The 24,164-nt window shown below is 39.6% G+C and overlaps 2 protein-coding genes across 2 annotated transcripts; both read right to left on the bottom strand.

Annotated features, from left to right (window-relative positions):
- Positions 1 to 1,736: 1,736 nt before the first annotated feature.
- On the bottom strand, positions 1,737 to 17,918 carry CLDN15 (claudin 15). The gene is made up of 5 exons (XM_074264937.1): positions 17,348 to 17,918; positions 14,146 to 14,310; positions 2,465 to 2,546; positions 2,170 to 2,283; positions 1,737 to 2,062 (listed from the first exon to the last, which is right to left on the bottom strand). Exons 1-5 carry the CDS (start codon positions 17,562 to 17,564, stop codon positions 1,933 to 1,935), a joined length of 708 nt encoding a protein of 235 aa, XP_074121038.1. The 5' UTR covers positions 17,565 to 17,918; the 3' UTR covers positions 1,737 to 1,932.
- Positions 17,919 to 19,761: 1,843 nt separating this feature from the next.
- FIS1 (fission, mitochondrial 1) lies at positions 19,762 to 23,401 on the bottom strand. Its single transcript, XM_074264940.1, has 5 exons — positions 23,172 to 23,401; positions 22,157 to 22,289; positions 20,995 to 21,071; positions 20,468 to 20,573; positions 19,762 to 20,161 (listed from the first exon to the last, which is right to left on the bottom strand). Exons 1-5 carry the CDS (start codon positions 23,214 to 23,216, stop codon positions 20,064 to 20,066), a joined length of 459 nt encoding a protein of 152 aa, XP_074121041.1. The 5' UTR covers positions 23,217 to 23,401; the 3' UTR covers positions 19,762 to 20,063.
- Between the last annotated feature and the right edge of the window lie 763 nt (positions 23,402 to 24,164).

Raw genomic sequence — 24,164 nt, forward strand, 5'->3', positions numbered from 1 at the left:
GCCATGCTCTGAGGTACTCTGGCTGCTTCCAACTGATCATGTGTGACTCAGTACTGAAGCACTTGGGTGCTTTGGGAACAATAAACCTTTTGGGATGCTTCCTTGAAGGCAGCAAGAATTCTCTATTGATCCAGGAATAATTACCTATTTAGTAATTTCAAAAAAGAGATTATCTCCTTCTCTTTTTCTCCTTCCCCTCCTCTTCTTTTCCTGGAACATGTGGTCAAGGAGCTCTCTTTCCATGAGTTCCTTTTCTTTACCATAACAGAAATATTTCAGGAACATGACAATCAGTACATGTGCTGACTTAGATGAGCTTGAGACTATATTATAAAACCCAGTTTCCTCTTTTGCTTTGTGATTCCTTGCTGAGGATAAAAAACTGAACAGGAATCCTGAGATGGATGTTTTCAGATATGAAAGCAATTTTATAAGTCTGAAAGCACCCTCAATTGATGCCAGTTGTACTGTGGAAGGATAAAATGTAGATAAGTCATAGGAACTTAAAATCTAGTATCCAATACTCCAATGTATGGATGACATGAAGATCCCAAGTCATTATCTGTTCATTAGGATGATGCTTGTCTTTAGCTTATTTGCCCAGTCATTAGCTTTCTTTATTACCTCTCCCTCAGACCAGCCTCACTCTCTTAATCACAATGATCCTGTGTGTGTGTGTTATTTTAATAATTATCCCCATTCTCCAGTTAAGTAAGAAACTGAAGTTATTAAAAGGTTCATATATGCCTTGTCATGTAATTTAAATGTCAAAGATAGGATCTACAAGACCAGCCCTTCAGCTACTACAAGCTAATGACAATTTGTTAAATTTCCAAAGAGAGTAAGTATTTCAAAATTGCATGTGTAATTCCTCCAAAACAAAAAACCAAAAAACAACAAAAAGAAATCTACTAATTTCCTAAACCAGTTAACTTAGTTTAATATTAATTTGGGGGGAAGCAGCATTTCTTCTTTTGAGAAATATCCTCTAGCACTTTAAAGATTTTTATATCCATGTTCATTTAACCCTTACAACATAAAGTAGGTAGTTCAAGCATCCTCATTTTAAAGACAAAAGAACTGAGCATTGGAGTAGTTATTTGCCAAAGGAGGAATATGAACTCATCTTCTGATTATACATCCATTGTCTCTCCTTTCTCTCACATTCTCCCTGTCACACACACACACACACACACACACACACACACACACACACACACACACACAAACACACACTTGAGCCTTATGCTACCACAATTTACTTATAGATATGTACTTTTATATGCATATCCACCATATAGATCTGTATATATTTGCCATCCCACTCATGCTGTCTCCTTCCATCTTCAAATGCTGCCCTGTTCTCCACCCACCACAACCCACTTCCCAGCATCATGAATCCCTTTGTTTCACCACTATGGTTGCAATATGAACTTTTATTTATACAAAATTCACATATTCAGTGGTTCCCACCCCCCCACCCTGTATCTCCAAAAGTCTAGTCAAGGAAGGAGGCAATATTGAGAAAGCTCTCCAATCAGACATCTCTGTAGGGGACGGAATATGATATTTGAGGCAAAGCCTGATGGCAAAGTAAGGGTAGGGTTTAGAAATATGGTGGAATGATGGCAAAGTAAGGGTAGGGTTTAGAAATATGGTGGAATGCTTGGAGTTTGCTCAGAATTGAAGTGGAGCAAAAGCGATGGGGTGAAGTCTGACTTGGGGAGCTCATATCCCTTTTCTTTCTTTCTTTTTTTTTTTTTTCTGAGGGAATTGGGGTTAAGTGATTTGCCCAGGGTCACACACAGGAAGTGTTAAGTATCTGATTTGAACTCAGGTTCTCCTGACTTCAGGACTGGTGCTCACACCCCTTTTCTTGTTCCCTTCACGATGGTTCAACAGAAGAGAGCAGAAGCTACCACTTAAGTCTCTCTACACGTAGGCGTTTTTCCCGTATTTGCTGAAGCTTGCTTCACTGTTACTTGAAGCCCCTGGGGCCAAGCGAGAAGCAGGGCCCAGGGAGGGCAGTACAGACAGGGGAGCCTTGTAGGGTAGATGGTCACTGCAAGCAGGTTAGGGACAAGAATCAGATGATGAAGTCCCTTCTTCCCCTCCTCCAAAGTTCCCTGTGTCCCCTCCCTCTCTTTCCTGCCCCCTCTCCAGGCTCACCGGTTCGAAGGTCTCTCTGATGGGCAGCAGCAGTGGCTACAGAGGCAGATACCCCCAAGGATGCAGAGTAGGGAGGCACTCCAGCCTAGATACAGGGCAGGACCCAGCTCATACCTGGGAGCAGCACAGGGTGAATAGATAAGAGTTTTGGGGCCATTGCTGAAGAGGGGAACTGAAAGGGAGAAGGGTCTTACTAATATGTGGGAAGGGTTCAGACTGAGGTGGGCAACTGAGAATTGAAGAGTGTAATAGGATTGTGAAACTTGGTTACTGGCTATGAAATTCCTATACTTACTTGGCTCCAGAATGCAAGGGGTCAAAAAATTCTCGGGTGATGTTAGAGGCATACCAGGAGATGGTCACCATCCCACACATACCTAAGGGAGGCAAGATGGAAGGGAAGGAGATTTATAGTGAACCTTTCCAAGACTCACTCCTTTACTCAATATCCACAGGCTCCCATACTTACTCCCTGTGGAGGAAAGAGAAGAAAGGAACCAAGCCATGGTAAAAGAGAAGCCCTAAATAGAACCTATGTTCTCAGAGGTAGGAGAGAGGATAAATGGTCCAATATAAAGTAGACACATGGGTCTTAACACTTTCATCTGTCAGAATCCTATACAAAAACTATCATTATTCACAGTGAGTAAATCCCTTAATCAAAGATTTAAGGACCTCCACAATTTGACTCCAGCCCTCTAGTCTTATTTGTTCATCATGAATCTAAGTCAAACTGATTTTATTGTTTCCCCAACTATGCCTTATATATGCTCACCTTCTCCCCCATTTCTTTTCCCAGGCTCAAATTTTCCTTGTCCTTCCAAGCCAAAGTACATGAAACTTTTCTGGAATATTCAATCCAAAATGTTTCCTTCCCTCTATAAGCTGCTAAAGCATATTCTGCCTTGTACTGTTAAGTATCTTTTCTTTTTTCTTACCTATATAAATAGGCCCACTGTCATACAGTGACAGGCTTATGTGCTAGGCTTTGTCCTAATGCTGCAAATTCAATACAAAAGTGAAGTAAGCCCTGCCCTTAAAGAGGTTATATTCTTAATTTTTTTTTTAAACTTCATCACCAAGTAAAATGGGCATTTCCAAGTACAAAGTAGAATTAATGAAGATAACAAAATAAAGAAATTCTTTTAAGAAAAAAGTGTTTTGATTTTTCTTTCTTTCTTTCTTTCTTTCTTTTTTTCTTTCTTTTTTTTTTTTTTTTTCTGAGGCAATTGGGGTTAAATGACTTGCCCAGGTCACACATCTAGGAAATGTTAAGTATCTGAGGGCATATTTGAACTCAGGTCCTCCTGACTTCAGGGCTGGTGCTCTATCCATTGCGCCACCTAGCTATCCCTACAGACTGATTTTTCTGCACAATATGACAAATATGAAAATATTTTAAAAAGGATTACACATATTTAACCTATATCAGATTGCTTGCTGTCTTGTGGAGGGAAGAAGTAAAAAAGAGAGGGAGAAAAACATGGAACTCAAAATCATACAAAAATGAATACTGAAAAACATCTTATAATTGGAAAAATAATATGCCATTAAAATAATTTTTTTTAAAGAATTATACATCTGAAGCACCCCATATATCTTATCTGAAAACTTACTGGTCAATCTGATACTATTTATATGTTCCTTTGATTGAATACTGACATTTAGAGGGGACGGAGACATTTCTTTTTCTGATTTTGAGAAATGTACCTTTTTGCCCTCCCTTCTCCACTTGGAAAGTCCCTAATCTTTCCTCCAATTGGAAATCAGATTGCAATCTATCTTGGTTTACATTCTGTTAATAGTTTTCTTTTAATGCATAAAAATCTGTCTCTCCCTATATTCAGGATCCAGTGCAAATCTGAAGAAGCCTGTTTTTGACTTGTAATAGAGTTGGCATGCATTGCTTAATAAAGCAATATGCTCAGAATCTCAAACCTTTTGTTTATTTCAGATTCTACCCACCACAGTCCCTATCTCTATTTCCCTATTTCACATTACACATTAAATACTTTAAATTTTCTTTTCTATTCTCAGTCCTCTCAATTTGTCTCTCCCCTTTCCGCTGAGAATCTTGGATCTTTAATTAGAAAATTTTCACCATGAACTCTAGCTAAAAACCACTTGATTAACATCCTTCTTCTTTAAGCGAAAAACCACTTGATTAATATCCCTCTCTCCTCCTTTCTCCCAACGTCTTTCTCCTTTTGGGCCAAATCTTCTAATGCCAGTCAAGTAGTATTTATTGTTTGCTTTGTGTCAGGCACTGTGCTAAGCTCTAGGGATACAAAGAAAGGTAAAAGCCTCTCATGGAACTCTAATAAGGGAATCAGTATGCAAATAATTATGTATAAATTAAATATATAAATTATAAATTTATAAATAATATGTTTATTATTTATAAATAATTATATTTATATATAATGTAACATATTATAAATTAGGGGTAGCTTCAGAAAGAGTAAGAAAAATTAGGAAAAACTTCTTATAAAAGACTTTAACTGAAACTTGAAAGAAGCCAGACAAGACAGAGTGTCAGTAGCAAGGAAGCCAGTGTGCCACTGAAACATAGAGTACATGGAAGAGAATAAGATATAACAAAATTGGAAGTATAGGAAGGGAACAAGTTATTAAGGACTTTAAAAGCCAAACAGAGAGTTTTATATTTGATCCTGAAAGTGATGACCACTGGAATTTACCGAATAGGGAGGTAATATGGTCAGATCTCTGTTAGGAAGATCAATTTGACAGCATGAGTGGAGGGTAGGTTAGAATTGGGAAACTGGAAGCAGGGAGACCAATCAGAAAGCTATTATTATAGCGTGAGCATAAAGCCACAAGGACCCGAATTAAAGTTCCTGGAGTGTCAGAGGAGAGAATGGGTATATATGAGAGATATAACAAAGACAGATTTGACAACTGATTGGCTATGATGTTGGATATGAGCTCAAACCCTCTCATATTATCCAGCATATTTACCCATTTCCCCCTCTTATCACACAACTCTACCTTAATCAGTCAAAAATTTATTAAGAACCTATACTATATGCCAGGAGAAATTGGCAAAAGACAGTCCCTACTATCAAAGAAGATCATAAATTAAGGGAAGAAAAAAAAACAAACACATGTACAAACAAGTTATAAGATAAATAGGAAATAATTAAAAGAGGAAAGGCAGTAAAATTGAGAGGATTTTAGGAAAACCTTTCCTGTAAAAGATGGGATTTTAGATGGGACTTAAAGGAAATCAGGGAAGTCAGTAGGCAGAAATGAGGGGAAAGCATTCCAGGCATGGGGATCAGTCAGAGAAAATGCGCAGGGCTGAGCGATAGTGTCTTGTTCTTAGAAAAGCAAGGAGATCAGTATCATTGGATCAAAAAGCATGGAGCAGGGAGTAAGGTATGAGAAAACTGGAAAGATAGGAAGGAGTTAGGATACAAACATTATTGAAAATCAAAGAAAGGATTTTGTATTTAATACTGGTTCCTTCCCTAATGCCTTCAAATATGCCCAAATGTCCTCCATTTTTGAAAAATAAAATTCATTAGAAATACTATTTCCTCAAGCTATCATCATATATCTGTCCTCTCTTTTTCCTCAAAAAGCTTAGAAGAATCCATCTCTACCTTTATTGCTTCCATTTTCTTTTTGTTCACTCACTCCTTAATCCTTTTACTCCTTTTACTACATTACTCAGCTGAAACTACTGTCTCTATAATTATTACTATTTGTTTAATTGACAAATCTGATGGTTTTCCCCCAATTTTCATCCTTATTTATTTCCTGGATACTCTTGATTTCTTTCTAGTTTTCTTCCCACCTGTATGATTGATCTTTCTGTTTCCTTTGCTGGTTTGTCATTCATCTGACAACTTTGGATATTCTTCAAGACTCTGACCCAGTCAGTCCCTTCTTCTCTTTCTATACTCTCAGTAACTTTCATTAAGTCCCATGGGTTTAACTGTCATCTCTATGCAGATGATTCAAAGAGTTATATATATCTAGCACCAGTCTTTCCACTAAGCTTAAAGTCTCACATTACCAACGATTAGGCATTTCAAACTGGATATCATAGCCATCTCAAACTCAACATGTAAAAAACTGAACTCATAATCTTTTCCCCTTAAGCCTATGCCCTTCTTTTAAACTTCCCTACTTCTGGCATAGGTACCACCAGCCTTCCCATTTCCCAGGTCATAACCTCAGGGCTACACTTTAACTCCTCAGTCTCCCTCATCCACATAGCCAATCAGTTTTCAAATCATGCCATTTTAATCTGTGCAATATCCCTACAATCCACTCCTATTTGGCTACTCACAAAGCTACCACCTTGGTTCATGCTCTTATCACTTCTCCCCAGTGGTCTCTTACTAAATTTCACTCCTCACTCCAGTCCAACTTCCATGCACTTGCCAAATTAATTTTTCTTAAGTGCAGATCCAACTATATCACTCAATAAACTCCACAGCTTCCCTATTGCCTATGGGAGAAAACAAAAATGTCTTTATAACCCCTAACAATCTGACCCCAACTTGTTTTTCAAGACTCATTGTATATTATTCCCTTTCCCTAATGCTGCAAGCTAGCCAAACTAGGCTTATTATTGCTATTCTTCACACGTAATACTCTATCTCCTATTCTAATCTTCTCTGGGTTTTTGTCACATGCTTTTTCCTGATTCTCCTCCTTACCTGACCACTCCTTCTTAGTCTCTTTTGTTTTTTTTTTTTTTTCATCATCCACATCACATTCACAAGAACCAAGGAATCTTCTCAAATCTACATCTTCCTTCTTGCCTAAGCCACCTCAGTTGTTCCTGCCCCATTAAGAGACCTAGGGTCTGGTCCTGGTACCACCATGGTACCACTCTTTCTTCCAATGGTTTCAATTAGATCCCGGTCCATTAAAATTCCACCAGGATTTCTCCTTCCCAATAATGCTATCTAAAGACAGCCCCTCTCCCCAACTCCAGGCCAGGCCTTGTCATTGAACTACTGTTGCACATTGAACTATTGCTGAACTATTCTGTATTTTCTGCCTCCCTGACATAGGTGGGTTCTTTAAGTGAAATATTCCTTTCACTTTTCTGTTGGTATTCTCAATATTTTGTAGTGTTTAGCACTTAGCACACACTTAATAAATGCTTTTCCATTTTATTTATACCGGTCAGCCTCTATTCCTGGAATTCACTCATTACTTATGGCTACCTATCCCTCTTCTCCTTTCAACTGCCACCTTCTGCATGAAGCTCTTCTTGATCTTTCTAACTGCTAGTGTCCACCCTCTCTCTCTAACTTCTAAGTATTTGTATTTGTTCTCTTTACATTTACACACACATACACACACTTCTTGCCACCCCTATTAAAATATAAGTTTCTTGAGAGAAGAGATTCTTCCATTCTTGATATTCCTCTCCCCAAGACATAGTACCTGGAATATAGTAGGTACTTAATAAGAGCTTGCTGATAGATATGTACTTTGTAAATCTTAAAACTACATATCAACTATTTTCCTTTAAATGTATTTTATCTTTCCAATTAGATTAAATTCCACAAAGTGGAAAATATATATCCTCCATGGCATCTCACAAAATCTCTTAACCTATTATAGGTGCTTAATAAAGATATACTTTGGATTGAATTCATTCTCTTCAATTATTGCTTTCTATGAGGACATACCACAAATCTCTCTTATTCTAATGATATCTAGCCTTAAAATGTATAAAACTGAACTTATTAATATAAAATACTACCCCCTCATAAGCAAATAATTAGGTTGTTAAACAGGAACAGAAAAAAAAAAAAAGAACTGTATAGAGGGAAAGGATGAAATCAATTTGTAAAAAAACAGTCATAAAATATGGAGGGATATGTCTGTCAACTTATTTATATGTGACTTTTTTATAGTTTTTAAGTTTTAAAGATTTATAACTGGCAAAATTATTAATCAAAAAACTGTTTGGAAACTACTGAAGATTAAATAAAAATAGTTTCAGTACCGACAGAAAGATTAATTTCTTGAGTTTTATCTCACAGACTTAGAAGTCTCTTATTTGAAGCATTGAAAGAATGAAAAAAGTCTGATGTGAAGAAGCCAGCAGGAGAATAAGCTGAAGAGAAGAACTTCTTTGCCAATTGGCTGGAGAACTCATTAGAAGAGAAATGAATTCTCTTTGAACTTAATGTCTTTGGCCTAAGACAAAGAAGCCTACTCAAAGTACCTGCTCTGTATTTTCCTCTTTGGTTTAAAAAGGAGAAATAGAAAGATTTGTATCTCTTTTGCTGTGAGTTCTGTACTATGAAAAGAGACTTGGCTAAGAATTGATTGGACAAGACAAAATCCTGTTGAGCAAAGAAGTGGCTAAGCTTATCTGCATTGCCCAGAAAGTTAAACTGAGGAACTTTGCAGTTCTCTGGCTTAAAGGAATTGCTTGTCCAACAATGGTGAAACACTTTCTTCAAGTCCTATTATGGATAGTTGTGAGCTTTATCAATTCAAGAACATTAGAGTAGATTTATCTAGAAAAAAGAGCTATATATAATACTGACTACTGAAGACTGAGGTCCTTTGTGTAACATATACATAAATTCATTTTATGGGACAATAATAAAGGAGAAATCATGAAATTGTAAAAAAAAAAAAAAAAAATCTATGAGGACCAGAAGAGGAATACAATCAGAGAAGACAAACATTGTTTCTGAACATTCTGAAGACATCAAGGCCTGAAGTGAAGATTTGTAAGCACCTGCTAGCTTTTGCTTGGTTTCTTGCTAAGTGTGCTATGTTTCTATAATGCACACACTACTCCATGGATGCTATATACATTAGTGAGAGAATATGCCCTAGGTTTATGGGCAGATTATAACATATTAATTATTTCTGAATTTGCCTTATGTTGAGTTAATGATTATTCTTGGTTTTTGCCTTATCATTACGTAAAAATTTAAATGTCAGGAGTGTAGTGGTGGCCTATTTCTTATAAATGGAAATAATACCATAGCAAGGGCTTAGGAACTATAGTGGTAAATAGTTTAAAAAAAAATTGTATCCCTCCCCTGCAATAACAGGATTATCTCTGAGATGCCAAGAGAATTTTTCATAGCCACATGATAATGATCTTTGGTAACCTCAGATCTGCTAATATGAGAGCAGGTTAGTATGAGTGAGGCTGCCCAAGAATGAGAATGGGGATACATGCCAGCCCCAAATGCTACTAAATTTTCTCCAAAAACTTGAATTTCTCCCTAACTTTTCAGTGTATGTTAATGGCACCATAGTTGCAGTTGTCCAGTTCAAAATATAGAGTCATCTTCAATTATAAACTTCTCAGTCTAATATTCAAAGTCCTTCACAATCTAGTGTCAGCTTATCTTTCTGGACATATTTCACATATCCCTTACTTGTCTTCCAGTCAAAATTGTCTACTTACTATTCCTTGAATTTGCTATTCTATTTTCTATCTATATATTTTTGTACACAGTATCCACTAATGCCAGGAATACTCACGCTCCTCACTTCTCTTTGAACCTCTAGCTTTTTTTTTTTTCCCCCTGAGGCTGGGGTTAAGTGACTTGCCCAGGGTCACACAGCTAGGAAGTGTTAAGTGTCTGAGATCACATTTGAACTCTGGTCCTCCTGAATTCAAGGCTGGCCACTGCGCCACCTAGCTGCCCCTGAACCTATAGCTTTAAGACAGTTCATATGCCTTCTCTCTTGGAAACACTTTTCTGATCTCCTAGTTGCTACTATTTCTTAAAATTTTTAAGAATTTTAAGAATTTCTTTAAAAAATAATATATATTCATTTATGTATTATCTCTCTGAAGAATGTAAATTACTTCAGGATAGTACTGTTCTTTTTTCCCCCTCATTCTGTAGTCCTACTGTATTCCGAGTATCATATATCGAATCATCTTTCAAGTCACATTTTTTCTACCTATGAAATTCAATTCCTTTTGTTTTCCATTTCCACAGATGTTCAGGTTTTCATTATGTCATTCAATTCAACAAATATTTATTAAGGATCTACTGGGTAAAAGTTATTAGGCACTAGGGAATCCAAAAACAAAAGCAAAACCATTCCCTTTCTCAAAAAGTCTAAATTCTCCTGATAGAATATAATATGTATGCAGATAAATATAAGGTAATTTTTAAAAGGAAAGTGCTAGTGATAGTGGGTGGTATCAGTAAGGATCTCTTATGGGAGGTGGAAGTTGAGCTAGAGTCATGTATGGTAGACTGCCTCTTTAGGGCTCCTTTCATAAGGAGCTCTTAATGATGGGGGAGGAGAGGGAGGATGGGAGAAAAAGTGTTTTTGTATAAAAGAGCAAATTTATTGATCATCAAATAATATGGAATATTTTATGTCTAATAAGGACTATCATTTTTAATATAAACTGCTAAAATACATATATGAAGAAAGATAGCTTTCAAATGAGATTTGGGCAGTTTGGGAGAGAAAATGTTATGTGCTCTAGATCCAAGGACTCAGATCACTTTGTTAACAATGTGGTATAATGCCTTCCTTGTGTAAGAACAGTTTAATGGCAAACAAGAAGTTTTTATGTACTAAAAAGTCGAGAAAAGTTGAAGAAGTATAGTTTTAAGGGCATCAAGGAGGCAAACTGCCTTCTTAGAGATTTTGGAGCTGGAGCAATATAGGTATATTCCCTAATTTGCTTATGTATGTTTTATGTATGGGCCACTATGAAAATGAGACATCATTTAAACTAAGAAAATGAGAACTCAAGTTTAAAACACTCGGAGGTTAAGTTTTGATTTTTTTTAAAAGATTTAATTTAATAGGGGAAACAAGGGGAGTTAGGATTTTTTTAAGCAAAAAGTGAGTCTGTAAGAATCAGAAGGTTCTTATTTAAACTATTCAAGACACTCAAAATTTCTAAGGGGGAAAAGGAACTAGTGAAGTGAAATTACCACAAGAGGGCAGAAAAGCTGCTTGGACATTTAGAGCTAGAGAGGTGAAAATTTCACAGTAACACAGTAACACAGAGCAGCTTGTTCTCCACTGCCACTTCTGGTTTAAGAAAGAAAAGTGGAGGGGGTTTTGAAGTCTATGAAAAAGTCTAGTGGATCAAAAATTGTATTAAAAGAATGCCTCTGAAATGTGGCTGTGAGCTCTTTTCTGATTGGACAGTGCAGCATCTAGGTAGGTGGATAACTGATAGGGACCAATCTGTATAGCCAACCCAAAGATAGCCAGTCTGATAATCTTGGCAGTAGTCTGGTTTAGAGAGAACTAGTACTCATATTACAAGAGTTAACCCTACTTAAATGCCCTTTTAAGTATGATGGTTAATTGTGAGAACTTATAAAATCTAAGTTCAAGTACACAGAAATATATGTATTGTATTTTATTACTTATGTAATTGTTTTAATCGATTAGCATTTATTGTGAATGGTTGTTTCTTCACAACAAGTTTACCCTGGGACGCTGAGACGGTTTGTAGACTATTTTTGGTAACTGAGACCTGCTACTGAGGAAAAACCTAGAGAGAGAAGGGGTATGTTTCATATACCTAGAAGGGATATACCCCCTGGTGTGACATGGTAGGAGGGTTTATATTCCACTGTGCCTGTGGACTCCAATATAACACACCTATCTCATTATATTGTAGGGACCCTGAAATAGATTAGATGTGCGTTATAGCTGATACACACACACACACACAAACGCAGAGGTGGGAGATAGAATCCACATACAATGAATAGCTAGAAGGTCAGTCTGACTAGGACAGAGAAGGAAAGGTAAAGTGAAGCCAAATTGTGGAGGGCTTGTACACTTTATCTTAAAGAAAATAAGGAGTCTTTATAATTTTTGACAAATGTAACATTCTAAAATACAAGATGTATATATGTTTAGGAATATCAATTTGACAGGTGCATGGAAAATGGATTAGAAAGGGGAGAGACTGAAACAATAGGCCAGATAATAGATGATAAAGGTATTAATTAGGGTTGATGCTATGTGAGCTGAGAAAACTGGGCAATGTGAAAGATGTTGTGGAACTAGGACTGATAAGCCTTGGCAGTAGACTGGATATAGGGATTGAAGAAGAGATAACATAAGGTTGACTTTAAAATTGTATATTTTGTATCTGTAAAAAAGATGGTGGTGTGCTCAACAGAAACAGAAAAAGCTTGAAAGAAGAATAATTTAAATGAAAAAGATAAGTTCTGTTTTAGATAGATTAAGTTCAAAATATCTACAGATCATCCATTTGGAGATATCCAATAGACAATTGGTTATTTGAGAGTTCAGAAGAGAGATTAGAGGCTGGATGTAGAGAGAGATCTAGGAACTGTCAGTTTAAAGGTGATAAATGTCTACATAGGAGCTAATGAAATCACCAAGAGGGAGAAAGAAGGTCCAGAGAGATGCCTACTAAATGGAGTTATAATAGAAGCCAAAGATGAAGGTTATTTAATAGCCTCCTAACTGGTTCATAGGTTTTTAACTTAAGATATAAGAACTTTCTAAAAAAAAAAAAAAGTGGATAAGTATTTCAAATAATTGGTTTCTTTTGTAATTCTATGTATCTTATTTTATGCATTCAAAAATGCATGGGAGTCTGTAGGTTTTATTAGATGGCCAAAGAAGTCAAGACATTAAAAAGCATCCCTTGCTCTAGTACAAAGCTGGCTCCCAAAGTGATTTATCTAATACCTCAATCACGTCATTCCTAATCTAACATTAGAGATTCACAAATATATTGGAAAAGATTCCAATCTTTTTATCCCACCTGATTTCACATACTTTCTTACATGTATTTACCCTGGACTTTATCTGAATATTTGCAGTTCCTGACATCAACTGCTCTTTCTTGTCTTTATGGCCTTGCTTCTTCATCTCACATCCCATTCAACCATCTGTGCTGGTTCTAAATTTGAGTTTGGGTATCCACTCTAAGCTTTGACTTCTGCTCCTAAAAAACTATCTGAACTCTAGAGATTAAGCCCAGAGGGAATCATTCTACTCAAAATGAGATGTCCAGATTGATGATTAGGTAAGAGCAAATTCACACAGTTATGCTTCAAATGGAATCCAGCTGTCCATTGCAGCCTTTTTCTTGCTATCCACTCAGCCCAGAACATATCCCACTCTACCCCCAGTAATTAAATCAATACAACCATTGTTTTCAGATGTCAATCAACTGCCCTGTATTACAGCTCCACTCTGTCCTTGTAACTTTCCAGACCAAAATACCCTTCTCTGTCCATTACTCCCTTATCTGTGTTGTCTCTCCCAATTAGTATAAACTCCTCTAGGGAAAGGACTGTCTCATTTTTATATTTCTATCCTCAGCACTTAACATTTGGTGCTTAATAAGCAAGTTAATAATTATTTTTCATTTATCACTCATACCTGAAATATACCCTCACTTTTTTCATTTTGAAATGTTTCCCATATTTCATGACCCATTTTAAATACTACTTCCTTCAAAAAATCTTCCATTATACTCTCAGCCAAAAATATTTTTTCATCTGAATCCAAATAGCACTTTTACTTACATTTTGTTTTTATGTATTTCAAATGTGCTCTCCCTCCTCAAATTTTCTTGGCATGCTTTTTCTCATTTACTCTATCATGCTCATTACATCCACCTGTGTGCATATTGCACCTCATTGCACCTCCTTTCCCTCCTCACTCTAGTCTAAATTAGTTTTTAATCTTTGTATTCTCTATGTCTTGCAAAAAGTAGGGACTTAAATTGAGATTTCTCATTACATTTATCTGTGTACATATTTTATCTTCAATACTAGATTCTAAATTCCTCTGAAAGCAGGGAGTATGCCTACTAATATTTCATACTTATCCTCAATACCTAGAATAAGGCAGTTGATATGGAAGATGAAAGTAGTGCCAGTAATATTACTTGATAGATCTACAAAATAAAGAGGACAAACCCAGTAAGGTTCCTTCAGCATGTCCAATTGCTAATTATACCCCTTTTCTTACCAGCCAGTATATCCAGAGCTCCTGCAGTAGCAGCTAGCTTGGCCTTGCCCTCAGGTGTCACAGACCCAACCTGTGTACATCGAAGGCCAACAATGCCTAGAAAGAGGCCCAGGAAACCCAAAAGGATGGCGGTGATCATGAGTGCCCGGCAAGCCTGGATGGTTCCTAGGGGGAGAGGAGTAAAGCAAAGGTCATAATAGTCAGCTCCATGCCTATATGCCCCATTCCCATCCTCTCAGAGAAGTCCATTCTTGCCTTCCTTAGGTCCCTATTGCAATTTTAGCTGTTGCAGGACTTGTAGAGCAGAGGAAATATGTTTTCCTACCCTGGGCCCAGCTTCTCAGCCTGAACCCTCACTTTCTGAGTTCCCTATAATAGTCCCTTCTTTCCTTACAATGGTTTGTTCCACTAGCTTTGACCTGGGGAGTCAGGCAAACCCCCATCTCACTTTGAAGTGTGATCTTTGTCCTGTGGAAGAGGGGAGGGTCGACAGCAGTATCCTAAGACTTAGGTAATAGGAGTTAGTATTATTCCTTTCCTAAACTAAAACATCATAGTTTCAGGAACTGACCACAAGCACCACCTATTCCTTTATATTCTCTTTTCTCTCAACAATTGCCAGATATTGTTAAGGACCTTGCCCCCCTCTCCTGGGGTGGGGCAATGCTGCTGAAGGGAGGTAAGAGAATGGCTTACAGCCAGGAAAGAAACTACAGAAGTGGGGGGGGAGGGCAAGGAAAGGTGAAGGGAAGGACAAAGTACTCTAGGAATACCCACTCCCATTTCAAGTTCTTTGCTTCCCTCCTAAGTGTCAGTTCCCTTTATATGATTGCTCTCCATTCCTCCCCTTTGTCCAACTCTGGATCCTCAAAGTTCTGGTGCTGAGGGGGGAAAAATAATCTCAGACCTATAACTATCTGGTATAGAAGGCACCTGAAAGACTGTCTCCCATCTAATTTATTTTTACAAAAGAGGGAGTTGCACCCCAGAAAACAGAATGGTTTTATCCCAGATTTCACAAGTTAGATAGCAGTCTATGTCAATAAGAATTGCAGTATAGAGAGGGGATAACAACCAGAAAGGGTCTCCCACCTCAGGAAATGAACGGCTTCTTTCACCCTATTATCCCTAGGCTGTAAGAGGTGAAGTGTGATCACACTCCTGCCAGAAAAACTTAAACTCTCACAGCCCTCAAAGATAGAGATGGTCTTCAGGATTATGATAAAACTAGCATCCTTTCTAGAGAACATTATTATAGGAGAGAGAATGATAGTCAACTTGGTTTGGAAATCAGGGAAACTAAATTTTAGGCCTTGCTCAACCACTGTGTCCCTTCCAGCTCTGATGATCTGTAATTTTAAGATCCCTAAGATTCAAAGCTTCCAAAAGGGATGATGGAGACAAAGAATCGTGCTTTTATCATTTTATTTCTATTCAGGTAAATGACCTGAGAAACAATCTCCCATTAGGAGAGTAATCTCCCACAAGATCACTGGAGAGGCTCTGGTATATTAGGATGGGGTGAATTTGGCTGAAGCTCCTGAGATGCTCAGAAGCTGCAATAAAACCCTCCCTAGGAGTCTGTAAAATGCATTGAGACTCTCCTGTTCTCAAATCCTTGGAAGCTGCATCAGTCTCACTGGTAGGTAGTGGAAGAATAAAAAGAGCAAGTCAAACCAACTAAAGCTGAAATATGGTCTCTGCTGTTTATTATTTGTGTGGCCTTGGGCACCGTTTCAAACCTATTTTCTCTTCAGCAAAATAAGGGATTTGGATTTGATATCTCTAAAGTTCCTTCCAACTCTAAACCTATAATTCTATTGTCAATATCTTCTCCTCTTCATCTTAGACAACGGCAGAGATGTCTCAAACACATAGCTTCATGTATCTGGCAACACTCCTGAATATGGCCAAAAACAGAAGAAAATGTACTTGGGAAGTATTTAATTAAATACATAAAAATACAAGAAAACACAGATAATGTTAATAAGCAGCCCACAGAGATCCTTATGTTGGGTGGCCCACATTTCTATTTGAGCTCAAAACCACTGAAGTGTGAGGCGGTGGAGGGAAAGTTCCTGGGCAGCAGAAAGTAAGATATGGTGCCAGGAGTAAACTCCCATCCTAGGAAAGAAGTTGGTTTTGGAAACTAACATGAAGCTTGAGAAAAGAAAGGCAGGACTTGAGACTTAGGGCTCTGGTGATATTATTATATGTGAGAAACTAAAGGCCACAGAGTACATTTTATTGTAGAGGGGAGCTATAAAGAAACCACATTCTAACTCATTTTCCATCTGGGAAAACTATTTTAGGAGTTTTAAGAAAAGTGGTCACATTGTGGTCACAGCAGCCTGTAGTAAACCTGGGAAACTGCTATAGAATCTTGAGAGATTCTTCTGATTGTCTGCGGACATACAGTGAGAATCACTCCCAAACCACTGAGAAGAAAGAGGGGTAGCTGAGGGAATGACCATTCCCTCTAAATACAGTCTGAAGTTACAGAACTAAAGAATATCAGAGCTTGAAGGTTTTTATGAGGGCATCTATTCCAACTCTTCAGATAACTATCATGAGTCTTCAAGGTTGTAGAGTAACAGATACCATTCTAGGTACTATTATTCCCCATCCCAAGTGTAATGAGAATACATTACACTTAACTTTGCAGGTTATACAGCATACCTATCCTAGATACAAGGCTTCTCATTAGTAATTTCTGGCAACAGTCCCTGCCCCCAAGGCACAGTAAAGGGCTAGATAAGTCAAGATAAAATGTGAGACTAGAGATGCCTCTTCCCACTCCCCAACTGTACAACATAAAGATCAAAACTTGAAAAGACTTTAAAGCAAAGAACACAGTGTCAGAGCTCTTAGAGATTTAGTTACTCTTTCCATATTTTGCAAGAATAGGGAGATTGAACAGAAAAAGCTGGATGAGGCATACAAAATCATCCAATGTCCTTCCAGCTACACCAAGCCTTCTGTGACATAATGCTTTCCTATATTTTCCCTCAGCAGGCCACCCTAGGAATATAAATTCCAAGTTGAAAAGAACATTAGAGATCATCTAATGCTAAATCTTATATAAAAATTATCTCAAGGTCACCCAGATAATATCAGAAATGGAATTCCTTCCCCTTCTGGGACTCCTTCTTTTCTATTTAAGTGTCCCTTCCCACCTTTTCCCCCAGACCCAAAATTGTACCAGATAGGGCAAGCATGGAGGGAAACTCCCAGCAGTTGTAGACACCAGTGGAGTCTGTGGCGCAGCTGTACCAGAGGTTCTCAAAGATGGTCGATGTTGTAATGACATTGCCATGGACAGAAGACACACGCCAATAGCTGTTGGGAAGTGTCACTCCGAGCATCAGCAACCCCAGCACACCCAGAAAAAATCCAAATGTCTCTACAGCAACTGACATGATGGGAAGATGGAAGTCTAGGGGGACCTAAAAGGCAGAGAGACTAGAGTCTGAGCCTCTGCATGCCCCAAAGGGTAGAACCCCAAAAGAACAAATAGAAACTGCAAGCCAGGAACCTAGGTGGGGAGATGAGGAAGGGGCAGGAGGGAGGAGCTCTCTTTTAATCTGACTAGGGTTCTCTCTTCACGCCAGGTTTTTCAGTGTCTCCTCTGTTCTCTTTTGGGGGCTCTTCTTTTTGCCAGGTTTCTGTCTCTCTCTTTAGACCTGTCTCTGACTCTTTGCTCTCCAGTTAGTTCCAGGACGGAGCAGAGAAAGCTCTATAGCTGCTGACAGCAGAGATGAGATGGAATGAACAGGCCAAAAGTCCACCCTCTCCTCTCCTCCCCCACCCCACTCCACCCCAGGTCCGCCTAGAGATCCCCACCCCCCTCCTACTCTCAGGAGGAATCGACCAGAGTTAACGGAAATGCCCAGGAAGATGCCCCATGGGAGGGGAGGGGCCAGTGTGGGGGAGGTAGAGGGAGGTGTGTGTATAGGCTCAACTTTCATGTTGGGAGGAGGGGGGAATAGGGAGACTAACTTTCTTTTCTTCCACCCACTCCTGTTCCCCTATTCTTGTCTTTCCCTTCCTAAGACTCTAATTTTAAGTCAGGGATGATGAAAAGAGCAGGGAAGTGCTTAGGAAGATATAGAGAAGGCCAGACCTGGCACAGTCACAGTGAAAGGTCTTAAGACTCCTTTGTTGCCTCTAGGTGACAAGAAGCACAATCCAAGCCACTCCAGAGCTTAGAAAGTAGGTTCTTTGGGTCCTCACTGAAGGAATGTATTAGAGACTGGAAACATATTGCTACTTGAAACCCAAGCTCCATCCACTACTTCTCTCTCCCTACTCCCTCTCTAGAAAGCTCAGCTTTTTTTGGAATGCTGATTGACCTTTGACTTTTTGGTGAAACTTGATCCTGAAATAAGGGGCACTTAAGGAGGGAGGGGGATAGGTCAAAGGACCAGAATGTGATCCTGATGGTTAATCTCCTTTAAAGAGCCCAGAGTTCTTAGGATTTGTCAACAGTTGTAATGAAGATGAAGGGGAAACTAAAAAGCTGCTACCCTATCCTTTTGATAGGGGGAATCCTGCTTCTCAGCACCTGCCTCCTCCCTTACTGCCTAAGGATTCAGATTTTTAGGATCAAGGACCAGTTTCCTAACACATAGAAGGCAGTCCCAGGCAAGAAGAGCTTGGAGGACAACATTCTTACTCCCTACCCTCTGTTAAAAAAAGCAGGTAATGTTCTGTTCCCCCACATGCTAGGTCTCATGGTCTGAGACCCCCAAAGATCCTTTGACAAGATCACATGCTATCAAACTAACCAGGAATTAGTTAAAACTTTAGGGATCTGCTCCACCCCACCTTGTCCCTCCCATTCAGCATCACAAGGTATCTGTTCCAACCCCCTTCTCTCCTCCCTGTACCTTCCCTTTTAGCCCCTGCCCTGGGCTGGTGTAGACTTTGGAACGAGAAGTATGTGATGAAGCAAACAACCCCATGCTGGGCCTGGCACCAGAGGTGTGAGATGGTGAAGATCAGAGTAATAATTGTGCTGGAATAGGAGAAAACTGGAGTCTGCATCTTGTAATCTGAAATCTGGTAATCCTGAGTCTTTTCTTAATTTGTTTTCAAGCCCTGAGTACCTCAGTTTCTCTTTCTACTCAAGAGGAGGTACTTGGAAGAAGCAGAAAGACAAAAGGAGGGGAAGGGTGGGTACTATAAAGGAAGCTAAAAGGAGGAAACTCATAGCAACCAGTCCCCACCCACTGCCGCCCCCTTCCATCAAATTGGTATGGAAAACTACACATCCTACAACGGCAGCTGAGTGGGTCAGAGGGCAACAGTACGGCAACAGTACACTTAAGATTTAACTTTACTTACTTCAGCTCTTTTCCACTATATCCCTAGTTTCTGAAATTCCACATACTTAAGAGATCTATGCCACGACTTTTGGGTGCTACCACTGTTCAGTATTATAGGGGAAGGGAGTTGAGAGCTAGGCTTCTTAAGTCCATTAGTAGTTTCTGGGCAAAAGGAGATATAAAACCAAAAATAGCACAAAACAGGGAAATGCCAGATGACAACATCTCTGTTTGCCACTCTATTCCCCTCTCTCCCCCAACAAGACCCAACTTATTCAAGACACAGAAGTCTCAGTCCAGAACCTTCAGTTTTATTTACATTCTACCAAAGCACAAAATCCCAGGGAAGGGCAGGTCTTGGGAAAGAAATTGAAGGGCATACAGTTATCAGGAAGAAATTGGGAAGGGGATGAAAATGGGGAAGAAGGGTAGAAAAGAAAGGTACAAAAGAAACAAGGTCCCTCCCTCTTCCCCCCTTTTTAAACATCCTCAGTATCAGCATCTCCAGGGCTCCAATTGGTTGCTTCATCTCTGAGGGGAGTGGAGAGGCAGGTCAGACATGTGTCCTGAGGTTGGCAGCAGTAGAGCAGCTCAAGACTTAGACTTGGCCACAGCAAGTCCAATTAGCCCTGCGAGGCCAGCCACACCCAGAGCCATGCCTCCCACGATGGCCATGCCTACCAGCCCATCTGGAGAGAAGAAAACAGTATGAGAACTTGAATGAGAAACCTGATTTTCCAAATCCCCTTCCCTCAGATAAACCTCCTGGTATTGCCTCCTCAAATGTTTCCACATGAAATAAGAGGGATAAAAAAATGGAGCTGAAGGGCAGAAAAACTTCTGGGGAGAGGGAAGGGTCAAGGCTAAGAGAAAAATGCTAACTAAAGGGATAGGGTGGCTAGGATTGGCTAGAGAAGATACCTTGGGAAGGGTAAGGAGTTCAGAGAGAGCTGGAAGGTGAGGAGTACAGGAGGCAGGATAGGAGGAAGACTAACCTTTCTTCATAGCCTTATCAATAAGGCATTCTAACTCCTTGGCCTGGTTGTTCTGAGGCTCAGTCTGCAGCAATCCTCTCACATACTTCAGAGCCTTTTCATATTCCTATATGTAGCAGATGGATATTTACAAAAAGAACACTCACTATTCTTCCCTTCTCCCTCTCTTCCTGGACCAAGGGCCATATTCCCCCAAACCCAAATCCACCATCGGCCCACCTAATGCAAAGTAGTTCATAAACAGCACCAGCTAAGTGGCAGAGATAAGGCAGGAGAGATAATAACCTGATACTAGAGACTGTACCTCAGCACCCTGACCTCACTCCACTCCCTATGCTCTCAGCACCCGTTCCTATCTTTCCCTTATCCTCTCTTACAGTTCCCTGACTCACAATACTACCTCCACCTTGATATCATAAGTCCCTCCTGCCCATTCAAGTACTATTCTGAATTAGGAATGCAATAATTCAGAATACAGCACATTGAATCCAGGGAGGAAAGTAAGACACTGAGGCTGTATCTCTTACCTTGAGACGGTAATTCCCCACAGCCAAGTAGAAGACATAATCTCGTTGTTCCTCTTTGCTTCCTTTAGGTAGCAGTTCTGGGGAAGAGAAGGGGGGAAACCACATCTAGAATGAAATGCCCTCTGTGATCCTGGGAAAGTCAGCGCCCCAGTCTGGGTTCTCAATAACCAAAACCAGCCAAGGACGGCATTAACATGATATGCACTATTTCAAAGTGCATTGGCAACTGAACCAGGAAGTATTAGATTCATAGTCAACTCATTAATCTGTTTGAGGAAAAGTCAAGGCACAGATAATACTATAAAAAAATAGTTTCTCATATACATCATTGGTTTTGGTCAAGATAATTTGCAGTTCCTTCTGCCCTTTCAAATACCAGTACAAAAGTTGCTTCCATGAAGCCTTCCTTAATTAACTCTACCCGAGTTTAATGCTTATTCTCTAACATCTTAGTGATTTGTAGACTGATTTTGCCCTACATGTGTTAACACTTGTTGGTTGTAGTTTTACTATGGAGCCTTTAAAATTTCTGTTATCCTATCATAAAACTAAGTTGTGGAGAGCCCTCCTACTACTGTCTTAAAAAACAACAACAAAAAAAAAAAACCCTAAAATTTTAAAATGTAAGATTGCTTATTTACAGCACCAAAAATATCTTACTTTTATATACACAAGGTTTTTTTTACAAGCTAATTTTTCTAGTACAGTTGGTGTTTATGAATTATTCTACCAAACTCTAGAAAAAATTTGAAGCCAGTTTTTTAAACCAATAGAAGACTAGAATTCTGTTTATAAAAATTGTAAGTTGAGAAATATTCCTACAGGTAAATCTGTTACATTGCCCCCAGCCACCAATTAAAAAAAAACACAAAACAACCTTCAACTAGAGAAAATATTTTAAAAGAATACATTTAGCAACCAATGACAAGAGTAGTACTAAATAAAGTGTTGAAAGAAACCTGCCTGGGATTGTCTTGGGATATGTAGAACTGAAAGTTGATTGAATTATGGAATCTTGTGTTAAGAATAAGACCTCTAAGACAAGAGGATGAGCAAAGAGTGGAGACCAATGGCAGAAGAGAGGGATAGAGGGTTTTAGTTGTCAGTAAAGACTTTTGGGAAGGAGAGAGGAACTAAGGAACTGGGGAACTAGGCACCTCACCCTCCAGCAGCCCGATGCCCTTTCGGATGTCATCATTGTATTTGCTTCGCACCAAGCACCAGGCATACTCAAACTGAGTGCTGTGAGACACGGAGCCCCCTGCCTGCTCTGTCTGGAACTTCTTCTCGAATTTCTGCCACCAGAGAGAAGAATGATTCAGAACAAGCAGCAGAAAAACAACAGCAGCACTAGGACACCCTTCTCTCCTTTTCTTTCATCACTACTATTGCCTAATTTCACATTTTCCCACCTCTCTCCACTTCCCCAAGAGTTTTATTCTGAGCCTACACTTCCTTCAACAAACCAAGGCATCCAACAGTCCAGTCCCTAATTTGTCTCCAGTTGTAATTGCTCCTACTCACTATCTCTCACAAATACCCCTAAGAAAGGTAGTCAGTTACCTGCAGGTATGAGGTGAAGAAGCCACCTGGTCGCTACTCCAGGCGCCACCCCCAAAACTGACCCCACAAAGCAAGGACTGGACCCTTCAGTTTCTACCTAAGGTGCAGAGCGCATGAACGTCCCTCCTCCTCCTCCCCCACTTCTTCCACTACCCTTGACAAGACTCAAGGCTGGGCACTCGTAGTACATCCCCACCCTCTGCATAACTCTCAGGGCCCCAGTTTCCCTCGAGTACTCAAGCGATCATTACCCCCTCCCTAATTCCTCTTAAGAGACACGTATCCATTTCCGCCCTAAATTCCTCTCAAGAACCTAGGTATCCACCTCTGCTCCCAATTCTTCTCCCGCATTCAGGTGTTCATCTTCTCCCAGGCTCCTTCAAACCCTAGAACAAAATTCTGGGAGTGCTGAAGACGAAAAACTACAATCCCCACCAAATCTAGAGAAAAGAAGCACACATCCAGAGCGAGATGGTCCCCGAGGGCTTCTGGGAATTGTAGTTCTATCGTGTCCTCAGATAAGAGGGGAGGTAAATAGGCCCAACCCAGCCTTTCAGCCCTTAGAGACACGCGCCTCCGGATTCTTCCTGCCCTCTCCCAAAGCAGAGGCTCACCACTAAATCGTCAACGGCCACCAGCTCGCTCAGCACGGCCTCCATAGCCACCAATTACCCTGCGTATTTCTCAAACCCAAGTCACCAGAACCTTCACCATCTCTAATGCTTCCTAAGAAGGATCGGAAGTCATTCCGGGTATATAACCAATCACCAAGTACAATTTAACGCCAATTTCCCGCCTCCAACACAACGAAAAACATTAATAGCCAAATTTCACCTCACTCCGGAAGCTGGGCGGGGTTAAAGGGACGCATCAGCAGTGCGCAGACTCACACCACGTCTGGACGAGCCTAGGCCACGCCCGAACTTTAAAACGATATTGGAATATAGCGTAGCACAACCTGGAAGTATATGAGGCCTGACGTTTTCCTATCTCCAACTCCCCGCCTCCGGACTACTCTAGGACAGCAGCTCGCCTCTCGATGGTAGGCCTGGTGGACTTTAAGCCTTTGGAGGCTTGTGGAGAAAGTTCAGATCGTAAAGTAAGGCTAGTGTGAAAAAGAAAACAGGTTCTTTTCCAGCAATTTCATTTGAGAGACAGGGAAACTAAAGACTAAAGAGAATAGATTTCCCTATGACTGTTACATGAATTAGTAGGAGAAGTGGGATTAAAATCTGCCTTTCCCCCCCCCCCCTTCAGAATGCCATTGGTCTCAGCGTGGCTTTCTCCTAATTGGGCAGTCTAGGACGTGGAATCATGTATATATAATGTATATAATACTGCTGTGCCAGAGACATTTTTTTACACTCCTTTATTGATGCTCCACTTACTTTGTAACAAAGTTACACGCAAAATAGAAACAGTAACAGTGCACTATTACCTACAGTATACGCTGCATCTCGCCTCTTCCGGGAGAAGGAAGCTTCATCATGGGTTCTTTGGAATTAACATTGGTCAGTTTTATAGTGTTGTTTCCATTTTTTAAAGAATACAACTGTTAGTGAGAATTACGCATCCATTCATATTATTAAAAATTATAATTAAGTATT

This window comes from Sminthopsis crassicaudata, chromosome 4 (assembly GCF_048593235.1).
Source record: "Sminthopsis crassicaudata isolate SCR6 chromosome 4, ASM4859323v1, whole genome shotgun sequence".
In the NCBI taxonomy this organism is placed as follows: Eukaryota; Metazoa; Chordata; class Mammalia; order Dasyuromorphia; family Dasyuridae; genus Sminthopsis; species Sminthopsis crassicaudata.